The sequence below is a fragment of the Anomaloglossus baeobatrachus genome, chromosome 4 (assembly GCF_048569485.1).
Source record: "Anomaloglossus baeobatrachus isolate aAnoBae1 chromosome 4, aAnoBae1.hap1, whole genome shotgun sequence".
In the NCBI taxonomy this organism is placed as follows: domain Eukaryota; kingdom Metazoa; phylum Chordata; class Amphibia; order Anura; family Aromobatidae; genus Anomaloglossus; species Anomaloglossus baeobatrachus.
The window spans coordinates 473,390,996-473,416,367 of NC_134356.1; the positions used below are offsets into that span (position 1 = coordinate 473,390,996).

Below are 25,372 nucleotides of genomic sequence, written 5' to 3' on the forward strand. Positions count from 1 at the left end.
CAAAATGAGCAAGGCTCCATTTGCAAAGTCATGGCATCAATGTTCATTTGGAGATACTCCTGTATCATCCTCTCCAGCCGTTGACTGTGTCAGACTTGTTGTCTCTGGTGGCCTTGCAAAGGACGGTCTAAAAAAATTGTGAAAAAAGATTCCATATAATTGCTTTTACCAGCACCAGATACGGTGCTACTGGTACGGGTGGACTATTGAAGATGACGAGACCAGCCCATGTTTGTCAACTTACAACTGGGAGATTCACTCCCTGCACCTGCACGGTTGTTTGGTGGAAAAGCCGAGCTAAGATTGAGTAACAGCTTCTGCTGATACTCCTGCATATGTGTGTCTCTTTCTATGGCTGGAATTATGTCACAAAATTTGGACTTGTACCGGGGATCTAGTAGTGTGGCAAGCCAGTAGTCATCATCACTTCTAATTTTGACAATACGAGGGTCATGTTGGAGGTAGTGCAGTAAGAAGGCGCTCATGTGTCTTGCGCAGCCATGCGGACCAAGTCCACGCTGTGTTTGTGGCATAGAGGTGCTAACCGTTCTTTCTTCCTCTGACATCTCCCCCCAACCTCTTTCAACAGAAATTTGACCAAGGTCTCCCTCATCCACTGAGTCTTCCATGTCCATGGACAGTTCGTCCTCCATTTCTTCATGTTCTCTTGCACCTTCCTCAACATTTCGCCTGCTACCATGCTCCCTTGTTGATCCCTGTCCCCCATGGTCCCATGCCTGCCACGTTGGTGATGATGAACGTCTGGACCTTGGTGATGTTGTTGTGTCTTGCGCATATGAATCCTCCTGTAGTTCTTCCCCTTCCTGTTGTCTCACCCCCTGACTCCGAATAGTGTTTAGCGTGTGCTCCAGCATGTAAATGACTGGAATTGTCATGCTGATAATGGCATTGTCAGCGCTAAACATATTCGTCGCCATGTCGAAACTGTGCAGAAGGGTGCATAGGTCCTTGATCTGAGACCACTCCATCAGGGTGATCTTCCCCACCTCTGCATCTCGTTAGCCCAGGCTATACGTCATGACGTATTGCACCAGGGCTCGGCGGTGCTGCCACAGTCACTGTAACATGTGAAGAGTCGAATTCCAGCGTGTCGCCACATCGCATTTCAGGCGATGAACCGGCAGGCCGAAAGACTTCTGGAGCGATGCAAGTTGCTCACCTGCGGCGGTTGAACGGCGGAAGTGAGCAGACAGTTTTCGTGCCCTGGTCAGAAGGCCATCTAGGCCGGGATAGTGTGTTAAAAATTGCTGGACAACAAGGTTCAACACGTGAGCCATACAAGGCACGTGTGTCATCTTGCCCAGGCGAAGGGCCGCACCCAGGTTTGCAGCATTGTCACACATGGCCTTACCAGGCTGCAGGTTGAGTGGAGACAACCATTTATTAAACTCAGTCTGCAGAGCTGCCCACAACTCATCCGCTGTGTGACTCCTATTTCCAAGACATGTCAAGCTAAAGACTGCCTGATGCCGTTGCGCTCTGCTGCCAACATAGTAATGAGGGGTGCGTGATTCCTTCTGCGCAGTGAGAACGCTGGTGGCCTGACAAAGCAGGCTTGGGGCGGAGGTGGAGGACCCAGATGAGGTGGAGGAGGCAGAAGCAGTGGCGGAACTTGGGCAGACAGAGGATTGACACACAATTCATGGGGATGACAAAACTTGTGCAGCAGACCCTTCACCATCTATCACCATAGTTACCCAGTGCCCAGTCAGCGACATGTAACGTCCCTGTCCATGCTTACTGGTCCAAGTATCTGTGGTGAAATGCACCCGTTCACACAGAGTTTCTCAAGGAAGCGGTGATGTTGTGTGCGACATGCTGGTGTAGCGCGGGCACATCTTTCTTAGAGAAGTAGTGGCGACTGGGCATCTGGTACTGGGGCACAGCGACAGACATAAGGTCTCTAAAATCATGTGTGTCCACCAGGCAGAAAGGCAGCATTTCGGTAGCCAAGAGCTTACAGAGGGATAAAGTCAATCTCTTAGCTTTGTCATGGGTCGCAGGAAATGGCCTTTTATTTGTTCACATCTGAGGGACAGAGATCTGGCTGCTGTGTGTAGACGGTGTTGAGTAGGGTGTCCCTGGAAAAATACAGCTTTGTGAGGAAAGTGCAGGCGTAGACATGATGTCTCCTTCATCCAACGTTGGTGCTATCGATGTCTGATAGAGCTGTACACACGTACTTGTTTCCCCTTCCAAACCAACTGACAGCCTACCAAGCAAACTGCCTGTTTCGGTTACAGCGGTGGAAGTTGTGCGTGGAAAACCAGGTGTGACACCTGTCCCCACAGTCCTAGAAGATGAAGAGCGCGCAGATGCACTAGAAGGGGCAGGCGGTGGATGGTTCACTCCGCTAGGCCGCATTGCAGCACGGTGAGCTTCCCACCGGGACATATACTATTTATTCATGTGACGATTCATGGAAGAAGTTGTCAAACTGCTGAGGTTTTGCCCTCTACTAACAGAATCATGACAAATTTTACAGATCACATAATTTGGGCGATCTTTTGCTATGTCAAAAAAGGACCAGGCTAGGCAAGGCTTAGAGGGCATGCGACCTGCTGATCCACCCCGATTAGTGCTCAGAGGCAGAGTGGTGGCTGAGGATGCAGTTGTAGACGTGCTACCAGTACTCCTACTCTGTCCAGGAAGGCGCAAGGTATCTTCTTCGTCAGTTGCATCCTCCTCCACTGCCTCTGTTGACCTCCTCGAGGGCCTGACTGTGGGTTGACAGTAGGTGGGATCTAGAACTTCCTCATCAATTGTTGTGTTTGCACTCCCCTCACCCTCAGACCGAGCCTCTTCTTGCCCTGACCGAATATTTAAGTTGTCATCCCAATCTGGTATCTGCGTCTCATCGTCATCAGTATGTTCCTCATTGTCTATAACAACAGGTGTTACAGTTTGTGAAAAAGGGTCAACATTATGCTCAGAAACTTGGTCCTCACGGCCTGAATCAGAGTCACAAAGGTTCTGGGCCTCACTGCAGACCATTTCCTGGTCTGTACTCACTGTAGCTTGGGAGCAGACCTCTGATTCCCAGGCTATAGTGTGACTGAACAGCTCTGCAGACTCAGCCATCTCAGTTCCACCATACTGTGCAGGGCTGATGGAGACTTCAGAGCTGGGAGAAAGCAAGTTTGATTGGGATGACAACTCAGAGGACTGCTGTTTTTTGGATGCGGTAGTTGAGGTGGAGGAGAGGGCACTTGTTGGACCACTTGAGATCCATTCAAGCATTTTCCTTTTTTGGCCATCATCTACCTTTGTTCCAGTTGTTCGTGTCCGTAAAAAAGGGAGCACATTGGATTGTCCACTTGAAGTAGTAGACATCTTACTTTTGCTGGAAGATGGTCTATCTTCAGCAGATGTTAATGGAGCTTTGCCACCTTCCCCACGGACAAACCCTTTTTTTCCTTTTCCAACACACCTCTTCCCCTTTCCACCAGCATCTGTCATTTTGCCACTCATTTTGATTGCGACAAGATTGTGCACTTAATATGTGGTAGTAAAAATTGAGAGGTGGTGTAGATTTCAGCGGTGGTCTAGCTTTATTAACAGCAGAATAAACAACAATAATTATCCCTGACAATGCAACTATGGCCCTTAAACTGGCAGCATAATTTGCTAGTATAATGGCTTAGTAACAATGAGTTTGAGTGTGCAATGCAGGCAGATGTGCTGCAAATATCTTTGCACTAGTGGGACAATACAGAAGTCCAACAGCCACTTTTATGATGCCATTAAGTTCACTCAGTGTTTGCTAGTATAATGGCTTAGTAACAATGAGTTTTAGTGTGCAATGCAGGTAGACGTGCTGCAAATATCTTTGCACTAGTGGGACAATACAGAAGTCCAACAGCCACGTTTAGGATGCCACTAAGTTCACTCAGTGTTTGCTAGTATAATGGCTTAGTAACAATGAGTTTGAGTGTGCAATGCTGGCAGACGTGCTGAAAATATCTTTGCACTAGTGGGACAATACAGAAGTCCAACAGCCACTTTTAGGATGCCACTAAGTTCACTCAGTGTTTGCTAGTATAATGGCTTAGTAACAATGAGTTTGAGTGTGCAAAGGGCAGGAGGGTACAGTGGCAGGGTTGTGGGTCTCTGGGTAGAGGAAAGGAAGCCTGCCTTTCTATCCCTCCTAATGGGGAAATGCAGCGAGGAAATCCCTGACCTTAGCTACACAGACTGTCATCTTGTGTAGCTGTTAAACTCTGTTTTCACGGACCTGTCACCTATGGCTCTGACCCTGCCGTATTAGCCCTTAAAAGGACTGATAGAAAGTGCTATCCCTATTCTGTACAGCGCTGTGTATAGAGCGTACACAGCAGTATCGGAGATAGGCGCTGCGCCAGCGGTGACTGACACCAAGGACGCAGAAGAGATAATGGCGTCCGGACGGGCAGATACTCGTTTTTATAATGCAGGGACATGTGACATGGACATCCTATCACACATGCCGTTGCTTCTCTGGCTAAAAGTACACTTAGCTGTGTGTGTGTGTGGGATTGGCTAACATGCTGGCCCGCCCCACTACACGCGCGCGCTTAGGGAAGGAAGACGAGGAAAAAAAAAAAAAATGGCGATCGCCATTATCCATACAGCAGTGATCTGAATGCGCTGTTCCCACACACTATACACTGAAATGTCATAATAGTGTGAGTCACAGAGTGACTTACACTATTACAACGGAAAGCCAGCTAGTAATTAGCTGGTCTTTTTGCTGCTAGAACCGTTCTCGAACGTATCTAGAACTATCGAGCTTTAGCAAAAAGCTCGAGTTCTAGTTCTATCTAGATCAGCCCCCAAAATCACTCGAGCCGCGAACTGGAGAACCTCGAACTGCGCTCAACTCTAGTGTTTATACCCATATGTGGATTTACAAAATACTAATAAAATAATAAAAATTTAAATGTTGATTTTCATGATCAAAACAGACGAAAGGCCCCGTCACACACAGAGATAAATCTTTGGCAGATCTGTGGTTGCAGTGAAATCATGGACATATTGTTCCATTGTACACAGCCACAAACCTGGCACTGATTGTCCACAATTTCACTACAACCACAGATCTGCCGCACATTTATACCTGTGTGTGACAGGGCCTTTACTACCAAGTGTCAAGATGGAGAGCTAGAACATTTGACTGCTACTCAATACAGAAAAGATAAAGATATTGACTTCTGCCTGGTATGACCGGGACACACTTGAGATGGACGACGATGAACTGGAAGTTGTAAATTATTTCAACTTTGATCAATGCAAGGAGATAAAAGGAGAGGGGGGCGCAATGAGGAGCACCTGCGGTTTTAAAAACTAAAAGGTTCCTAAATACTGCTCACCTTGCAGGGTTGTGCACCCCTGCACAACCCCAGTAGTAGTTTCTATTAAATTCCAAGGAGAGATTCCAGCCGTCCTCTCTCCACCGCTGGGTCTGGAATAGACTTGGTCCGGGTGTCATGTGAATCCACACACTGCAGCTGCTCACCATCACCGCGGGTCCCATACTCTGTGGAAGCACCCGGCAAACAATAGTTCTAATCCAATTAGGTGTTTCTTAAGGTGGTGTCACACACAGCGACGACGACAACGACGTCACTGCTACGTCACCATTTTCTGTGACGCAGCGACGTCCCGTCGCTGTCGCTGTGTGTGACATCCAGCAACGAGCTGGCCCCTGCTGTGAGGTCATTGCTCGTTGCTGAATGTCCTTCTTCATTTTTTCGTCGTCGCTCTCCCGCTGTGAAGCATACATCGCTGTGTGTGATAGTGAGAGAGCGACGAAATGAAGCGAGCAGGGAGCAGGAGCCGGCGTCTGGCAGCTGCGGAAAGCTGTAACCACTGTAAACATCGGGTAACCAAGGGAAGACCTTTCCCTGGTTACCCGATATTTACCTTCATTACCAGCCTCCGCCGCTCTTGCTGCTAGTGCCGGCTCCTGCTCTGTGCACATGTAGCTGCAGTACGCATCGGGTAATTAACCCTATGTGTACTGTAGCTAGGAGAGCAAGGAGCCAGCGCTAAGCAGTGTGCGCGGCTCCCTGCTCTCTGCACTGTGACATGTAGCTGCAGTACACATTGGGTTAATTAACCCGATGTGTACTGTAGCTAGGAGAGCAAGGAGCCAGCGCTAAGCAGTGTGCGCGGCTCCCTCCTCTCTGCACATGTAGCGACGTTATGATCGCTGCTGCGTCGTTGTGTTTGACAGCTAAGCAGCCATCATAACAGTGACTTACAAGGTCGCTGTTACGTCACAGAAAATGGTGACGTAACAGCGATGTTGCTGTCGCTATGTGTGAACCCAGCTTTACAGCAGCTCCTACCGAACTTCCTTTAAGGGGAATGTATACAAGGAAAACAAAAAAAAGGGTCGGTCTCATGGAGCGCTAATGCAAGGAGAAGTTCAGAAGGTTTTTTGAACAACAAACCTTTTATTAGTGGTCCCTTATAGCCACAATGCGTTTCGACAACTCATACGTTGTCTTCCTCAGGTAATATATATATATCCGACCGACCTTCAAAATGTAGTCCTGGAGAAGAATGTAATGACTACCAGAAGATAAAACAAATCATGTTTGGATGAATTTATGCCAGACATGTCACTTCAAACATTGATCACCAAGCTATGATTTGCCTACTTTGGACACCACACGGTGAGAACAGTCACTGCAGAAGGCCATCACGGTTGGAAGAATAGAAGGAACAAGGCAAGAGGAAGACCAGAAACCCGATGGGTTGATACTATCAAGATAACATGCTCATGTGTTTTTGCTTAGTCACAGTCTGTTTTTAAAATAAATTAACTTCCAAAAAATATTATTATACAAGTTCAAAACAATTTGGGCAAAAACAGCATTTTGATGACAGTTGCTGTTTAAATAAACCCCTACTTCAGCCTTTAGTCTTCCGAATCTTAGCTATATCTAATTATAATAGAAATAGAACTTAAAACGAGAATGTGCCTTTAAAGTTAGTTGCTTTTAGCCTCCGTGACTGTATTTGTGCAGTGGGTTTCTTTTAGGATAGTGGAGCTTATAAATAATGTATTCAATGAGACAACACATTTGCTGCCATGTAGGATTCTAAAAAGCATGTGTAAAATGTTATTCTTGTATTGCTGATATTATAAATACTTCATGGCTCGAAGGGCTGGAAATTCTGCAATGTACTTCAATAAACATCGTGACTTCCTGCTCCCGTATGAACTCTGGATTCTGTTACAAAAAATGAATTAATATCTTTATTAATATATTATTCTAAGCAGTTCCTAAAGGTACCGTCACACTAAGCAACTTACCAGCGATCCCAACAACGATAGGGATCGCTGGTAAGTTGCTAGGAGGTTGCTGGTGAGCTGTCACACTGCGACGCTCCAGCGATCCCACCAGCAACCTGACCTGGCAGGGATCGCTGGAGCGTGGCTACACGAGTTGCTGGTGAGCTCACAAGCAACCAGTGACTAGCTACACGTGCAGAGAGCAGGGAGCAGCGCACACTGAGCGCTGGCTCCTTGCTCTCCTAGCTACATCACACATGGGGTTAATTACCTGATGTGTGCTGCAGCTAAATGTGCACAGAGCAGGGAGCAGCGCACAATGCTTAGCGCTGGCTCCTTGCTCTCCTACTTACAGCACACATCAGGTTAATTAACCCGATGTGTCCTGCAGCTAGCTACATGTGCACAGAGCAGGAGCCGGCAGCACAGGCAGTGAGAGCGGGGGAGGCTGGTATCAAAGGTAAATATCGGGTAACCAAGGACAGGGCTTCTTGGTTACCCGATGTTTACATTGGTTACCAGCCTCCGCAGAAGCCGGCTCCTGCTGCCTGCACATTTAGTTGTTGCTGTCTCGCTGTCACACACAGCGATCTGTGCTTCACAGCAGGACAGCAACAACTAAAAAATGGCCCAGGACATTCAGCAACAACCAACGACCTCACAGCAGGGGCCAGGTTGTTGCTGGATGTCACACACAGCGACATCACTAGCAACGTCACAAAAGTTGTTCGTTAGCAGCGATGTTGCTAGCGATGTTGCTTAGTGTGACGGGGCCTTTACCATATTGAGGCACACAATATACATTTCCATGGAACAGGACAATGCATGCAAGGTTATAAATTAAAGTCAAAGACTTTGAGTCAAAACAATGATGTTACCCCCCCAGCTCATTGTCTTCCATTAATTAGAAATGCAAATAAGGTTATTAGCATATCTTTCCTAGGGAGCATTGCCCCCAGGATATCCCTATGCTAACTTGAGTTTTACAAATAAAAGCAGTATCCTGAGAACACTAAGATTTTAAAAAACCATAGCAACAGTGTGTTTTCTTATAAAGAGTAAAACAGTAGTAAGTTACTGGTTACGGATATATGCATGTACATATATACAAGAAATGAAAAAGATAGTGTTTGAAATATATATATATATATATATATATATATATATATATATATATATATATATATATAATCATTCAAACACTATCATTCATACACTATCTTTTTTATTTGTTGTTGATTTATATTGTTTAAATATTAAGGATAAATGAGCAATTTACTGAGACAAAGAAACACTGATAAACACAAAAAAATACTTCAGAAACTTGGCAGCATCTTTTCCGTCAAATTTCTTCCCAAAAATGGTCAAGTTATTAAGTTGACCTCTTTTTACCCTACAGTACAATTACTTTTATAACAAAAAAAGCATAATTTTAGAAGTTATTATCAGCAGGTTTATCACCCGATTTATACTGCTTGTAAGAGGATTTGCATTTAGACTCCTTTTGTTGAAAAAGATCATTTCAAATAATTAAACTTACCTGCTGCTTGTACTGAGGATTGAATATGTTTATCTTTGTTTATACCATGAAATCTTAATAAAACATGACTGTACTTTAAGGTCTTCCATTATAATATCCATTACGTTGTAAAACAAAATTCTGTGGGTAGGTTTGGTAATAAATATGTAATATATGGGCTTGTAAATTTCTACACATACATGCAGAATGATCCTTACATACATTGCTAACTTAAATAAATGGTCTTTTTTTCAAAGTTTTTGTGTCCAAATATTTTACTAGCTAGATGTTCAACAAGTTTTGTGTCATATAAAACATCGCATGTTTCAGGTCATTTTTAAAGGGCCCTCTAAAATATGACACCTTTATCTGATTGGTATTATGAGCAACATCTCCAATTTACCTTCCTTTACTTTTAATAAATGTCTCCCACTCCTCACAACTCAAAAACGTTACACTGAAAAGATGGAAAATTGCCTACTATTAGCCAACCATTTCTTGGCAATGCCAACATGCTTAGTTAGATCTTAGGATGGGGATATGCCTCCCTGACCATTATTGCTGATAGGAAAATGTGTGTGGCCACATTTATTTTCTAGTTTACTTGATAAGCTACTTTGCATATTTTTTTTTCCGCAAGGAGTGTTGTCTAAGCGCAGGTAGAGTATATCACAAAAGTGAGTACACCCCTCACATTTTTGTAAATATTTAATTACTAGAAGGTGGCCTGATTCTACGCATCGGGTATTCTAGAATTTACGTATTGTGTAGTTAATGTATGATTTTTGTTATATATATATATATATATATATATATATATATATATATACATATATATATATATATATATATATATATATATATATATATATATATATATATATATATATATATAATATATAGAGAGAGAGATGTTGTGTGTAGTTACCAAGTGTTTGTGTAGGGGCTGTACATGTTCTGGGTGTTGTCTGGGTGTGACGGGGGGTGAGAGCGGTGTTGTATGTGTGTTGCTTGTGTTGCGTTGTTTGTGGAGCGCTGTGTGTCTGTAGCGTTGTGTGTGTGTTGCGCGGTTTGTGTGTGTGTGGTGTGTTTTGGGGGGAGATATGTTTTGTGCAATGTGTTGTGCGGTATGTGCGTATATTTGTGTGTGCCGCGGTGCTTGTGTGTTGGGTGTTGTGTGTGTGCAGCGTTGTCTGTGTGTGTGGGTGTCTGTGTAGGGCAGTTGTTTGTGGTTCCCAGTGTATGTGTGTGGTGTGATGTGCAGTGCGCACGCGCGTGTGTGTGTTGGGGGGAGGTGTGCACTTCCCATCGTGCTCCATCCCCATTCAGCGCACTCCCCATCGTACTCCATCCCCTATGCTGCGCACCCCCATCGTGCTCCATCTCCCATGCTGCGCACTCCCAAACGTGCTCCATCCGCCATGCTGCGCACTCCCAAACGTGCTCCATCCGCCATGCTGCGCACTCCCAAACGTGCGCCATGCTGCGCACTCCCAAACGTGCTCCATCCCCCATGCTGCGCACCCCCCATCGTGCTCCATCCCCCATGCTGCACCAGCATCAGCCTCTCTACCCACAGCATCAGCCTCTCTGCCCGCAGCAGCAGCCTCTCTCCTCCCAGCATCAGCCTCTCTACCCGCAGCATCAGCCTCTCTCCTCCCAGCATCAGCCTCTCTGTCCCCAGCATCAGCCTCTCTCATCCCAGCATCAGCCTCTCTCCTCCCAGCATCAGCCTTTTTTGTCCCTAGCATCAGCCTCTCTCCTCCCAGCCTACCCCAGCCTCAGCCTCCCCCAGCATCAGCCTCTCTCCTCCCAGCATCAGCCTCTCTCCTCCCAGCATCAGCCTCTCTCCTCCCAGCATCAGCCTCTCTCCTCCCAGCATCAGCCTCTCTCCTCCCAGCATCAGCCTCTCTCCTCCCAGCCTACCCCAGCCTCAGCCTCCCCCAGCATCAGCCTCTCTCCTCACAGCATCGGCCTCTCTCCTTCCAGCATCAGCCTCTCTCCTCCCAGCATCAGCCTTTTCTGTCCCCAGCATCAGCCTCTCTCCTCCCAGCCTCCCCCAGCATCAGCCTCTCTCCTCCCAGCATCAGCCTCTCTCTTCCCAGCATCAGCCTTTCTCCTCCCAGCCTACCCCAGCCTCAGCCTCTCCCAGCATCAGCCTCTCTCCTCCCAGCCTACCCCAGCCTCAGCCTCCCCCAGCATCAGCCTCTCTCCTCTCAGCATCAGCCTCTCTCCTCCCAGCCTCAGCCTCCCCCAGCATCAGCCTCTCTTCTCTCAGCCTCCCCCCTCCCAGCTTCCCCATCCCAGCCTTCCCCAGGATCAGCCTCTCTCCTCCCAGCCTCCTCCAGCACGCCGTGCTCCTCTGCCGACACACCCACACCCGATTGCATACACTCACACACACACACACACCCGATTGCATACACTCACACACACCCGATCGCATACACTCATGCACACACACATTGACGATATTACACATACGCGCTCACACTCACAACATCCGGAGATACCACATGCTTCTGGCCATGTGATCCTCCGGCAGGTCCTGGAAGCTCACTGCACAGTATCGCCGCCGAGAAGCAAGCGATATCCCAGGATGTTGTGAGTGTGTGGATGCGATGTGATGTGTGTGTGAGGTGTGTGTGAGAGTGAGTGTGATCTGATGTGTGTGTGTGTGCTGTTATGTGTGTGCGTGTGTGTATGTTCCGCCGCTGCAGGACCTTGATGCGCTGGTAACTATGCTACCATGGTTACCAGCGTATCTCGTCCCCCGCTCGCACGGGAGCCCACACCAGCATACGCCGACCAGCCCCAGCAATGCGAGGGTATGTGTCGGCTGGGTTGGCGGCGTACGCTGATGTGGGCTCCCGGGGGTACAGTACTCACCTGGGAGTCGTGGCTCCATGACCGTGTCGGTTCGGGGAATGCGTGGGGAGGCGGGGCCAGAGCTAGCGTGCATTGCGTGAGGGGGGCGGGGTGTGGCCGAGTTGCCAATGCCTGCAGGGTACCGGGGCAAGAGGCCAATCTGTGGGGGGGGCGGAGCCTAGGCGAGCGTCCGGCCAATCCATGTGGGGGCGCAGCCTGGGCGAGCGGCCAATCCGTGCGGGGGCGGGGCCATGGCGAGCCCAGCGGCCAATCAGCTTTGTGTCACCGTAAGGACACAATTTTGGAGCAAGACAGACAGACAGACAGAATAAGGCAATTATATATATAGATATATTTTCATGCGACAACTCTGCAGATATGACACTTTGATACAATATAAAGCAGTCGGTGTACAGCTTGTATAACAGTGTAAATTTTGTGTGTCCTCTAAATAACTCAACATGCAGCCATTAATGTTTAAACCACTGGTAACAAACGTGAGTACACCTCCAAGTGAAAATGTCCATTTTGTGACCTATTAGCCATTTTCCCTCCCTGGTGTCATGTGAGTCATTAGTGTTACAAGGTCTTATGTGTGAATGGGGAGCAGATGTGTTAAATTTGGTGTTATCACACACTCATACCGGTCACTGGAAGTTCAACATGGCATCTCATGCCAAATAATTCTTTGATGATCTGAAAATAAGAATTGTTGCTCTACATAAAGATGGCCTAGGCTATAAGAAGATTTACAGCACCCTGAAGCACAGGGGCCAAGACCATACAGCTGTTTACCAAGACAGGTTCCACTCAGAACAAGCCTTGCAATGGTCAACCAAAGACGTTGAGTGCACATGCTCGCATCATATCCAGAAGTTGTCTTTTCAGAATAGACGTAGTATGAGTGCTGCCAGCATTGCTGCAAAGGTTAAAGAGGTGGAGGGGTCAGCCTGTCAGTGCTAAGACCCCATGCCTCTCACTATATCAAATTGGTCTTCATGGCTTTAATCCCAAAATTATGGTTCTTCTAAAGATGATGCACAACAAAGCCTGCAAATAGTTTGCTGAAGACAAGAGGAATAAAGACATGGATTACTGGAAGCATGTCATGTGATTTTATGAGACCAAGTTAAACTTATTTGGTTCAGATGATGTCAAGTGTGTGTGGTGGCAACTGGATGAGGAGCACAAATATAAGTGTGTCTTGCCTACAGTCAAGCACAGTGGTCGCAGTGTCATGGTTTGGTGTTGCATGAAAGCTGCTGGGAATGGGGCGCTACAGTTCATTGTAGGAACCATAAATGCCAACATGTACTGTGACATCTACTGTCATGCACTCCCTTCAGAAACTTGGCTGCAGGGAAGTATTCCAACATGAAAACAACCCCAAACACACCTCCAAGACCACCACTGCCTTGCTAAAGAAACTAAGGTTAAAAGGAGCTGGATTGGCCAAGCATGACTCCTGACCTAAACCCTATTGATGAGGGGTATGGGGCATCCTCAAATAGAAAATGGAGCTGCACATGGTCTCTAACATTTATCAGCTTTGTGATGCTGTCTTGGAGGAGTGAAAGAGGATTACGGTGGCTCCTGTGAAGCTCTAGTGCACTCCATAGCCAAAAGAGTTAAGACAGTGCTTGAAAATAAAGGTGGCCACACAAAGTATTGACACTTTGTGCACAATCTGGCCATTTCCACTAAGGGGTGTACTCACTTTTGTTACTAGTGATTTAGACATTAATGGCTGTGTTGTGTGTTATTTAGAGGGCACACCAAATTTACACTGGTATACAAGCTGTACACTGACTACTTTACATCAAAGTATCATATCTTCAGTCTTGTCCCATGAAAAGATATAATAAAATATTTACAAAAATATGAGGGATGTACTCATTTTTGTGATATACTCAATGTCTCCAAGCACTAGCTGGATCTCTTCACTGTCCACAATTACCCCCTTGTTAAATTGGGATATATTACAATGAAGAAAGGTATTCATTACCAGCTCTTAAAATATATATTTTTTTAAAAATGAAACAAAATGCTGAAAATTTAAGGAGTGACCTGGAAAACTGGAGACTTTACTAATTCATTTGATATGGCAAAATTGACAAGAAGAATATAGCAGTTCTAGGAGTTTTACTAGCTGCGAAAAACATGATAAATTATATAATCTGTATAATGAGTCCAGATGGAAGCACAAATATATGCCACAGTAAATCTCAACCTATGTAGTGGTTTTTCTCTATCTCAAACTCATACTTAAACTAGATACCCACCCTAGACTACTAACCCATATGAATATATCATAAACTACCTTTTCTGCTGTTAGTTTCATTGCGTGCTGTAAAATAACCCAAAAATGTATATCTTTCTAGTGTTCTGTTGAATGTGGAAGTGGAACCCAGCAGAGGGACGTCATCTGTATCCGCAAATCGTCTGAAGGTTTTACAGTGGTGAAGCCACAAGAGTGTTCCTATCTGGAGCGGCCTCCTAACCAGCAATCCTGCCTTCTCAAGTCCTGCGGTGCAAAATGGTTCTTTACTGATTGGAGTACGGTAGGTTATTGTAAAGTGTCTACATTAGTAAACATACAAAACCATAGAAGAAAATAATATGAACATATACCCTGCTGTAACTAAATAGACGAATAATGCATATAAATAAACATAGGGTACTTAGTAAACACTATTTTTGATAAAAAAAAGTATAAAGCCATCCTACCGCGATAAGGTGTACCCAATCGGGACACTACCTACACTCTCTAATAGTAAACCTCACCATGTGTCTACACATGTTCCCAATTAGTAAACATGCTTATAGTTTATATATTCTGCTTTACAAATGAGTATTTAAAAATGTTACTTGACATAAATATACTATTTTTTTCCCACTAAAAAATGTAAATGAATACAGATGAGTGAATCTTTTGAAATTGAAAATTGCAACATTCTTCCAATTTTTTCGAAAAATGTAGTTTAAAGGACTTAAGAGTGCTTTTAATTTAATACAAACACTAAAAACATGTATTCTCTTTTCCTAACACACCAATCTTTTTCATGTTACGCTGTCACACACTACCTGTACAGTGTCTTCAGTCTTTTATGGATTTCTCTCCCTATCATAATGGCGAAATTGTGAGCAATGAGGTCTCACTATCCAGATTTAGGCCTTGTGCGCACGCTGCTTTTTTTGCTGCATTTTTGCTGCTTTTTTTGTGCAGTTTTAGGTGCTGTTTGTGGTTCTAAACGTCATGTATGCCCTTCCCCAGCAAAGACTATGAGAAATCCGAAAGGCTGTGCGCAAGTTGCTTCTTTTTAGCCTGCACTTTTGGTTGCAGAAAAAAGAAGCAGCATGTCACTTCTTTTCTGAATTTTTCACTGCGTTTTGCCATTGACATTGTTAAAAACGTTCAGGGGCAAAAACATACCAAAACATGGCAAAATCATGACAAAAAAATACCAAAATGCGGCAAAACGCACCAAAAACTTGGCAAAAACACATCCGTTCTTTTATGTGTTTTTCTCTGCCAGAGGGTGCATTTTTTGTTAGAGAAACAAAACTGCTGTGTGTACACATACCCCTACTCCAAAATAGCTGCCACGTATTTTGTTTTTTTTCTCTCAGTCAGGCTATGGTGGTCCCTCCTGATTGCCAGTGCTATACATTGTGATGTGATAGCTGTAAGGCATTAAGATAAGCTCGCCTTCGTCATGTGATCTTTTTCTGGCTGATGTGGCTTTCTCCAATATGTAACATTATGGTGGCCATCTTAGGCAATTTGCACAAAGCAAATCACTGGGTTCAAATACATTTCTAAAAATTCAACACACATTTGATTCACATCACTTTAATTCATTCATCTCTAAAAAATGTTAAGTAAGAATATATTTTATGATCATGGTTGCACTGTGACAATAGTTATTTCAGCATAGTAAATGATTTACAACATTTAATACTAAACTATACAATTATGTGAGAAAGTATGTTCACTCAAAAATGACTGTATATTAGTAATGCGCGAATGTGCTTGGCACAGCTCGTTACTCGATTGAGCATTAGTGTGCTCGGGTACTCATGGAGCTCAGCTGGGTACCACAGGTTCTCGGATATTTCATCCATGAAACAACTACCACAACACAAATGCTTGCTGTAATGCATGATGTGTGCAGGTAACACCATGGAGAGCCAGTCACAGTCTCTGAATGGCTCTCCCGAGGATAAAACAACATTCTCGGACACAACGTGACCCAAAAACCCTAAACTCATCCTCTCTTTCACCAGAAATGATCTTTTTATGGCTGACTGTAAGTGGGCGGAGACCCGAACAAGACAATTGTTGACTTTTCATAATGCTCGTTAGTCGTGTCGAGCTCGTCCAAGTGTCTGACTAGCTTGAATCAAGTAGCAAGCATTTGAGTATTTTAGTGCTTGCCCATCACTACTGTGCCCTATTTTAATACATGAAATTTATTCTATACCTACCACCTCCCCTTTTTGCACGGACCAGTTACATTGACTACGAGGATTTTTTCTCACTCATTCATAAAAGATTTTCAGCTGTGTTTTAGAGGGACTTATTGCATGCACACATCTCAATAAAATAGTGATGTGGGTTTTGACAAGGCCACTTATGAACTCTGAATTTACTGTTATAGTTAGGGTCTTTTCCAGTATCCTCAGGAACTCTCTAGTATAAAGTAGAATACTACAGATGATTGCATCTCTTAATTTGTGTCAAGCAGATTCTCTCTAATCGTCTTGCAGATTTAAATAAAATAAGTTGGAATCGAAAAAGCCTCAATTGCCATGAAAGTACATTGATTATTTTCTGAGGATTATGTTCTGCGGTCTCTACAGAACCCAGTTCATATTGGATTGAGATGAAAGCAGGGTTACAGAGTAAAAAAAAAAACATACTCATCTGACTCTTTATGCAGCCACTCCCTGGTCTTCTGCTGCTTGCCTTTTTTGTACTTTGTGCATACTGAAACTCAAAAATTTTGGAGTTGTCAGAATAAAAAAATGGGTAAATTTGCAATTAATTTGATTGGTTATGGAATGATTCACACATCACTATAGATTATATAATAGGAATTAAACAGTCCCTAGTGCAGGAAGCAGCCCCAGACCTCAACATTCTCATGACCACACTATTATAGTGTTGGTATCAAGTTCTTCTGGAAAAATGTATTAAAACTGGAAAAGGAGCACTGATAAATAAAAATTAATTTCTGTTTGTTTGTCGAGGCTATCTACTTCACTCCACTACTTTTGATGCATCTCAACCATTGTTCCAAAAGTCCCTTTTGTTTGCCTTTTTTTGGATCAGAGTCTCCAAACAGATCACGGTGTAGCTTACTTGTGCAACTCTTTTTATTGGTAGACTCATTGCTTTGACCTCTACAGTCATGGCCAAAAGTTTTGAGAATGCTACAAATATTAATTTTTACAAAGTCTATGCTTAAGTTTTTCTAATGGCAATTTGCATATACTCCAGAATGTCATAAAGAGTGATCAGCTTAACAGCAATTACTTGCAAAGTCAATATTGGCTAGGAAAATGAAATTTAACCCCCAAAACACATTTCAACATCATTGCATTCCTGCCTTAAAAGGAGCAGCTAACATTGTTTTAGTGATTGTTCCATTAACACAGGTGTGGGTGTTGATGAGGACAGGGCTGGCGATCAGTCATGATTAAGTAAGAATGACACCACTGGACACTTTAAAAGGAGGCTGGTGCTTGGTATCGTTGTTTCTCTTCAGTTAACCATGGTTATCTCTAAAGAAACACATGCAGCCATCATTGCTCTACACAAAAATGGCCTAACAGGGAAGAGTATCGCAGCTACAAAGATTGCACCTCAGTCAACAATCTATCGCATCATCAAGAACTTCAAGGAGAGAGCTTCCATTGTTGCCAAAAAGGCTCCAGGGCACCCAAGAAGGACTAGCAAACACCAGGACCGTATCTTAAAACTGTTTCAGCTGCGGAATCGGACTATCAGCAGTACCGAGCTAGCTCAGCAATGGCAGCAGGCTGGTGTGAGTGCTTCTGCACGCACTGTGAGGCGGAGACTGCTTGAGCAAGGCCTGGTTTCAAGGAGGGCAGCAAAGAAGCCACTTCTCTCCAGAAAAAACATCAGGGACCGACTGATATTCTGCAAAAGGTACAAGGAGTGGACTGCTGAGGACTGGGGTAAAGTCATTTTCTCAGATGAATCCCCTTTTCGATTGTTTGGGACATCTGGAAAACAGCTTATTAGTAGAGGTGAGCGCTACCACCAGTCTTGTCTCATGCCAACTGTTAAGCATCCTGAAACGATTCATGTGTGGGGTTGCTTCTCAGCCAAGGGAATCGGCTCACTCACAGTCTTGCCTAAAAACACAGCCATAAATAAAGAATGGTACCAGAATGTCCTCCAAGAGCAACTTCTCCCAACTGTCCAAGAGCAGTTTGGCGCCCAACAATGCCTTTTCCAGCATGATGGAGCACCTTGCCATAAAGCAAAGGTGATCACTAAATGGCTCATGGAACAAAACATAGAGATTTTGGGTCCATGGCCTGGAAACTCCCCAGATCTTAATCCCATTGAGAACTTGTGGGCAATCATCAAGAGACGGGTGGACAAGAAAAAACCAAAAAATTCTCGCAAAATGCAAGCATTGCCTATGCAAGAATGGACAGCTATCAGTCAGGATTTGATCCAGAAGTTAATTGAGAGCATGCCAGGGAGAATTGCAGAGGTCCTGAAGAAGAAGGGTCAACACTGCAAATATTGACTTGCTGCATTAACTCATTCTAACTGTCAATATAACCTTTTGGTACTAATAATATGATTGCAATTATATTTCTCTATGTGATGTAAACATCAAACACAATTAAAAACCAGAGGGCAACAGATCATGTGAAAATATAATTTTGGTGTCATTCTCAAAACTTTTGGCAATGACTGTACAGTATTGTAAACTAGCCGTAGACTGTGACAAAATGTTATGGTTTTTTTGCATCTTGCATTTAGTTCACCTAAGATTGCAGCAGTTATGTGGGTAATCATATTATCTTCTATATTCAGCACATGCACTGATATAAGCAGCAGAATCCCGTATATCTATGCATGCACAGGACTAAGGCAGGGAAGCAGTCACATTATTACCCATTTGCGGTATTTTACTTCTGTTGTGGTTTTATGTAATCAGATTGCAAATTTGGAATCATTTTTTTGACGCTTAGGTGATGCAATGTGACCCATTGTCCCAGTTTTATACAACAATGAACAAAACTCCTGAGTGTTGCTCATCTCTTTTGTACTGGACATGTTTGTCCTTTTTATATGCAGCACTTTTTTTCTGTTCAATTTAGTGTTGATCTAGGGTTATTTTCTATTATTATTCTCATTATAACAAAATCCCTCTAGGTTGTCAATCCTAACTTTCTTGATATGGGAAAGAAGTAAGATGTCAGTATTAGCTGATCGAAAAACTACCATAAAAGGTTCCTAATAAATACTACCAGTGTTTCCTGGTACATTTTCTTATAGCCATAATGCCTGATGTATTCTAAATTTATTTCACATTTTAGCATGTTTTTTTTAAAGCTGCAAAAGTTTTGAGAATTTATATAATTTTAATTAATATTTTGTTCCTCTGTGATATTTAGTGCTCCAAATCTTGTGAAGGTGGTTTCCGGGTTCGTGAGGTTCGGTGCTTGGCAGATGACATGTCACATAGTGATAAATGTGAAGCGGATCTTAAACCAGGGGAAAATGAATCATGCAACACTCAAGAGTGTATTCCAGAAATAGGTAATTATATCAGTTTATTATTCTAATTTCTAGGGAATGGATAAAGGGATATTCTTAAGTTGTCTCTTGAGGAGCTCTGAGCTATACAGTCTCTTTACAATCTCCTTATTTCTTGGTTTCTGATGGGGGAGAGGGGACACGCATCTTTGAGTGATATTTCTGGTGAGCACCGTACCTATCTGTAGTATTAGTAGAACAGTAAAGGCTAATTTACACACTGCGATATCGGTCCCGATATCGCTAATGTGGGTACCCGCCCCATCTGTTGCGCGACACGGGCATATCGCTGGCCGTGCCGCACAACATCGCCCAGAGCCGTCACACATACTTACCTGTTTGGCGACGTTGCTGTGACCGGCGAACCGCCTCCTTTCTAAGGGGGCGGTCCGTGTGGCGTCACAGCGACGTCACTGAGGCATCACTGAACCGCCGCCCAATAGCAGCGGAGGGGCGGAGATGAGCGGGACGTAACATCCCGCCCACCTCCTTCCTTCCGCATAGCGGCCGGGAGGCAGGTAAGGGGAGCTTCCTCGTTCCTGCAGCGTCACACACAGCGATGTGTGCTACTGCAGGAACGAGGAACAACTTCGTTACTGCTGCAGTAACAATTTTTAAGAATGGACCCCCATGTCGCCGATTAGCGATTTTGCACGTTTTTGCAACGATGCAAAATCGCTTATCGGTGTCACACGCAACGACATCGCTAATGCGGCCGGATGTGCGTCACAAATTCCGTGACCCCAACGACTCCGCATTAGCGATGTCGCAGCGTGTAAAGCCCCCTTTAGGCTCAGCACAAGTTCTTCTTTAACATATTCAGCTATAAGTGGATTGTTCTGATGTTTACACTGTTGTTACTATATTTAAACATAGAGCTAACACAGTATTTGAGAAAACTTAGGGGTCAGTGAGTGGTGTTTTTCTTTGCCCTTTTTTAGCCATTTTTGCAGCTTGCCATCCATGCGGATGCCATCCTTGTGCTGTTTATTTTTGATCATGGAGTTGATGGGAAACATTATTGTTTTTCTTTATACAAGAGAAACAAATAACACAGATTGTAAAATGTAATCCAGGATACTGAGGGTCATTTTTTTAAGTAAATTTTTTAGGGACAGTAAGGCTAAGTTCACACGAGGCATTTTGTTGCTGCATTTTTGGTGCATTTTTGAGGTCACAAAGATGCACCAAAATGCATGCATTTCCTTCTCCCAGCAAAGTCTATGAGATTTCTATTTTTCTGTCCACATTGTACATCTTTTTGTTGGCTGCATCTTGTCTGCGTTTTTGAAGATGCACCCAAGATGCAACATGTCAATTCTTTTTGCGTTTTTGTAGCGTTTTTGAGCCCTTTGGGCAAAATGCATCAAAAACACATTTGCCGCAGTACATTTTTGGTGCGTTTTTTTGGAACAAAATATGACGCATCTTTGTGGTAAAAGAAGGATGCCGCGTGTGAACATACCCTAAAGAAGCCTGAAGTGTGGAACTGGCCAAATGCATATAGTATATTTTTTTGTTTTTCAAAGAATACATAACAGTATGTGAATACAATGTACCAGGAACATGTTCATTTGTGTGAAGAAAGACATTTATATTTGTACAGAAGTCCATAATACAATTTAATTATATTCCATTGCGTTATATTATAGAAAAGAAAAATCTAAAAGAGAGTTGATGTGATTTGATTTGCAAGACCTGGTCCATCGGCCATGTTAAGTTATGGATGCCGATAAAAGCACTGATAACTGCCTCCTACCTGATAGTATCTGCAGCTCTTGATTAGGATGATTTCATGTGAGACCAGCTAATCAGACAAAGAGCTGTGGGTGCTGGGAAAGAGGAAGCGGTTTTCACGACTTCAGCAGATCAGTCACAAATTACTGAGATGGCCGATGAACTGGATCCTACAAAAAGATTTGCACCTTCGAATATGCAGCATTAAAATAACCTAACAGCTTATATGTGGGTCCATCACTGTCTAGATATTTTATTTTTTGAAGCGCATCCCTACGATGTAGCTCACTAACATGGTGCAAAAAGGGTCTTTTATATTATGTTGTTATATTTTTATAAATTTGTGTTAAACGACTCTAAAAGTAAATTCCAAAATAACTTTTACATCTTCTACAATTACTTACTTTTCATACTCTCCACTTTTCTTATCAACAGATGAGCACTGCAAAGATAAATACTACAACTGCAATGTGGTGGTACAGGCCAGGCTTTGTGTATATGCCTATTACAAGACTGCTTGTTGTGCCTCCTGCGTAAAAGTGGCCAGTAGACAATCGGGATTCATAGGACGAAGATAACAACTACTGAACTCTTTACCGGAGACGAGAGGCAGCAGCAAAACAGTGACAATTATTGATCTGACTTCCGTGCCTCTCGTTGTATAGTAAAAACTTCTCATGTTATGCCACGTGGGACTTCATTACCAGCGACATAGCTCTGTAAATGGTCACAACTTTTATAGGAATGTTTGACTTTTTTTCTTAATAATCTGAGCGGAGAATTTTTCACACTATTTTGAACTTGACTTTGTGCACACTGTTGGAACAATACCCATTCTTCACCATTTTGAAGAGCCAAATAAAGATGGCACAGATTTGGCACCTATTTTTTTACTTGGAATAATTGTGGGTATTTTGTGTTCTGTAAATAATCAAGAAATTTTTGTAGTTTAATTAGATTGGGATGTTGGATTAACAATCTTGTAAATAATGATTTTATATATAAAATGGAAATGCTGCAGTCTTTCCTGTTAGTACGACAGAATATTTTGGAGTTTAAATATTTTGGTTTATTGGTAAATGTCCTAAAGGGTTTGTACAGGTGAAAAACAACAAAAAAAAAACCAAAACATGCAACTTACTTATATACGGTTATCAAATGTCCAGCAATATTCCACTGATAATGTTTATATAGGGGGCTGGCTTACTGGCTCATATCAATCGCTAACCAACACCCTTAGAAGGGGGCTAACTCAGCTACTGAAATTATCCAGTCAGCCAGCCCCCTTCATACACAGCACTGGTCGTGTGCAAGACCCAGGTCTGGAATGGACTTTTCATAATGATACTAAGTGAGTAAGTTATATAAATGTCATTTGTAATCAAATCTAAAGATTTTTTTCTGGACAACCCAATAATTTGTCCAGATTACTTCGTGGGACACTGTATCTTAGACGCTGCTGATTTTAAATGCATTGTAACTATTGTATAAACCTATTTTATAAGTAACAAATTTACATTCATTTTTAAAAATCTCTCGTTTTCCATTCTTTGTCCTCTTAAATGTGCAGCTTTTGCTAAAGTAGCAGCAACCCAAATATTTTCAACTTTGCAATAAGGGTTAATTTTTTAAGATAGATTACATACTATTCCTAATGTCTATATAAAATGATTACTCTGGACTTATTACTAGTGGCCCCCTAATGCCTCTTGAATTGCGTTAATAGGAACCCCAGCTACAATTTCTAGCTTGGTGAAAAATCTATATTCTACTTAATTACATTAACCTTCTTACTTTTCAAGTTCTTGAATGAAAACTATAAGTGCTTAAAAATTAATTTTTATGTTGAGTACAAAAAAACCCATTTATCATTGACAAAAATTAAAGATCTTTTATGAGAGAAGTAAAAATGGCAGCTTTTTTCAGAAGTGGCTCTGCTCTTGCCGAGGGGCTGTGGAACTAATGACCTGTTCAACAGAATCGAAGACAAGACATCACATTGAGACTCAATGATTTCAGACTAAAAATTCATACTGAGCGCCAATACCAACCCTCCCTTTTGAAGGATGGGGACAGGTTCTTCAAAGGTCTACCCCCTGGAAAACTCCTGGACAAAGCATCGACTTTAATGTTTTTAGAACCACTGTGCTAAGTTACAAAGAAATAAAACCTATTGAAAAACATTGACCGCTGAGCTTGTCTCTGTGTAAGACACACAGCAGACTCTAGGTAGAAAAGATTTTTATGCTTGGTAATTAATGTTAAAGGATGGATAGCTCCCTGCAGAAAGTGTTGCCATTCCTCAAAAGCTAATTTGATCTCCAATGACTCCCGGTTACCAATATCCTATTTAGGTTCAACTGACTATACTTTCTTAGACAAAGAGGCACATGGATGCAGCTCACCAAGAGACGGATTGTGACACAACACAGCTCCCACCCCCACTTCTGACACATCAATCTCCATCTTCAAAGATTGAGATATATCAGGCTGTATCAATACAGGTGCAGACAAGAAGAATTTTTTAAGACAGTCAAATGCATACAAAGTACCCTTAGACCATTTTGAAAATTCTATACCTTTTTTAATCATGTCAGTAAGAGGCCTTTGCTATGGCATAGAAATTCTTAGTAAACTTCCTGTAATAATTTGCATAACCTAAGAAACATTGCAGAGCCTTAAGGTTCTCAGGATGGTCTCATTTCAATATAGCTTGTAATTTAGGAGGATCCATCCAAAAACCTACAGCAGAAATTATGTAAATCATAAAACGGATGTTCCTGTATAGCGAATACACACTTCTACAGTTTAGTATACAGCTTATTATCTCTGAAATTTGCAGTACCTGTGAGTATTTGAGAATGTCATCTAGATAACTCATTAAAGATTTCCCAAGAGATGGAAAGAAATATCATTAATGAAGTGTTGGAATACCTCAGGCACATTGGTAAGGTCAAATGGCATCACCAGGTTTTTGAAGTGCCCCTCTGGCATATTGAAGGACGTTATCCACTCATCCCCCTGTCTGACCCGGATCAGATTATAGGCCCCCCTAATATCAAGTTTAGAGAACCATTTAAGACTGGAAATCTGATTAAAAATGTCAGGAATGAGTGTAAGAGGAACAAATCTCAAACTATTATTTGGTTGAGCTCTGGCAAGTCCAGACACTGCCATAATCCACAATCCTTCTTTTTTATTTTAAAACATCTTTTTATTAATTTTCATAGATTACTCTTATAACTTTCTCTTATACAAAGAGCAATTCATATATAAGTTTCTACTCAAAAAGTTTCAACCTTCCCACTCTCTCCACCCTCCCAATCCCCCTCTCCCACTCTGCGTGCGACCAGAAGCAACTTAAAATAGCTAACTTATGCAATTGGTATATGTCCATTGAGCAGTTCAAGAAGGTACCAAGAGGTCTGTCCAATTTGGGATTTAAATCTATCCTTAAGCACCGTAGACAAGTTAGGTATAATAATAATAATTTTATTCATTTATATAGCGCTATTAATTCCACAGCACTTTACATAGGTATGAAAAAAAAACATGTTTCAAAAGAACGGTTAGTCAACTTATTCAACAGTGCATCCAGCCAGTCCATTTTAAATATGAAAATTAGTTTTATTTGAATAAATGCTAAAGAGGTTGTTTCAGGATTTACCCAGAGGTGTAGGATACTCTTCCTAGTGGCCGAGGCTCAAATAGTTAACATTGTACCTATTACCTCTTGGAAGACTTCATTGAGCCTCATCCAACATGTTAAAAATTGCACACTGTGGTGTCCGTGCAAGCTGAATATTGTATATATTTTGTAAGACTGAGTGAATGCATCTCCGTACTCCCTGTATTTGAACATCCCATAAGTGGTGGAATATGTCAGTGTCCCATATGCCACATTTAGAACAAGAGTATGATGCAGTTGTGTCCATTTTTGATTCAATGTTCTGAGTAATGTATGCTCAATGTGAAATCGTCAAGGCCACATCTGTATAACTACTGGACGAAAGAAATGTATTTTTCAATTGCTGCTGCTGTTAAAATTTGCTGTTCAATTCAGTAGACATGTGCAGAGATCGCCGCCGGCTCACCCCAGCAGTCGATGGTGGTTACCCCTTCATGATTTAGGATGTAC

General features: G+C 42.8%; 1 protein-coding gene across 2 annotated transcripts in view; it reads left to right on the forward strand.

The window, feature by feature from the left end:
* The window catches only part of THSD4 (thrombospondin type 1 domain containing 4), a 1,079,410-nt gene extending 1,054,822 nt beyond the window's left edge, over window positions 1-24,588 (forward strand). For both annotated transcript variants that reach the window (XM_075345712.1, XM_075345713.1), the window contains 3 exons: window positions 14,072-14,251; window positions 19,356-19,500; window positions 21,670-24,588. In XM_075345712.1, coding sequence (XP_075201827.1) covers window positions 14,072-14,251; window positions 19,356-19,500; window positions 21,670-21,812 — 468 coding nt within the window. In that variant the 3' untranslated portion in view covers window positions 21,813-24,588. The remainder of the gene's footprint in view (window positions 1-14,071; window positions 14,252-19,355; window positions 19,501-21,669) is intronic.
* Window positions 24,589-25,372: the final 784 nt, after the last annotated feature.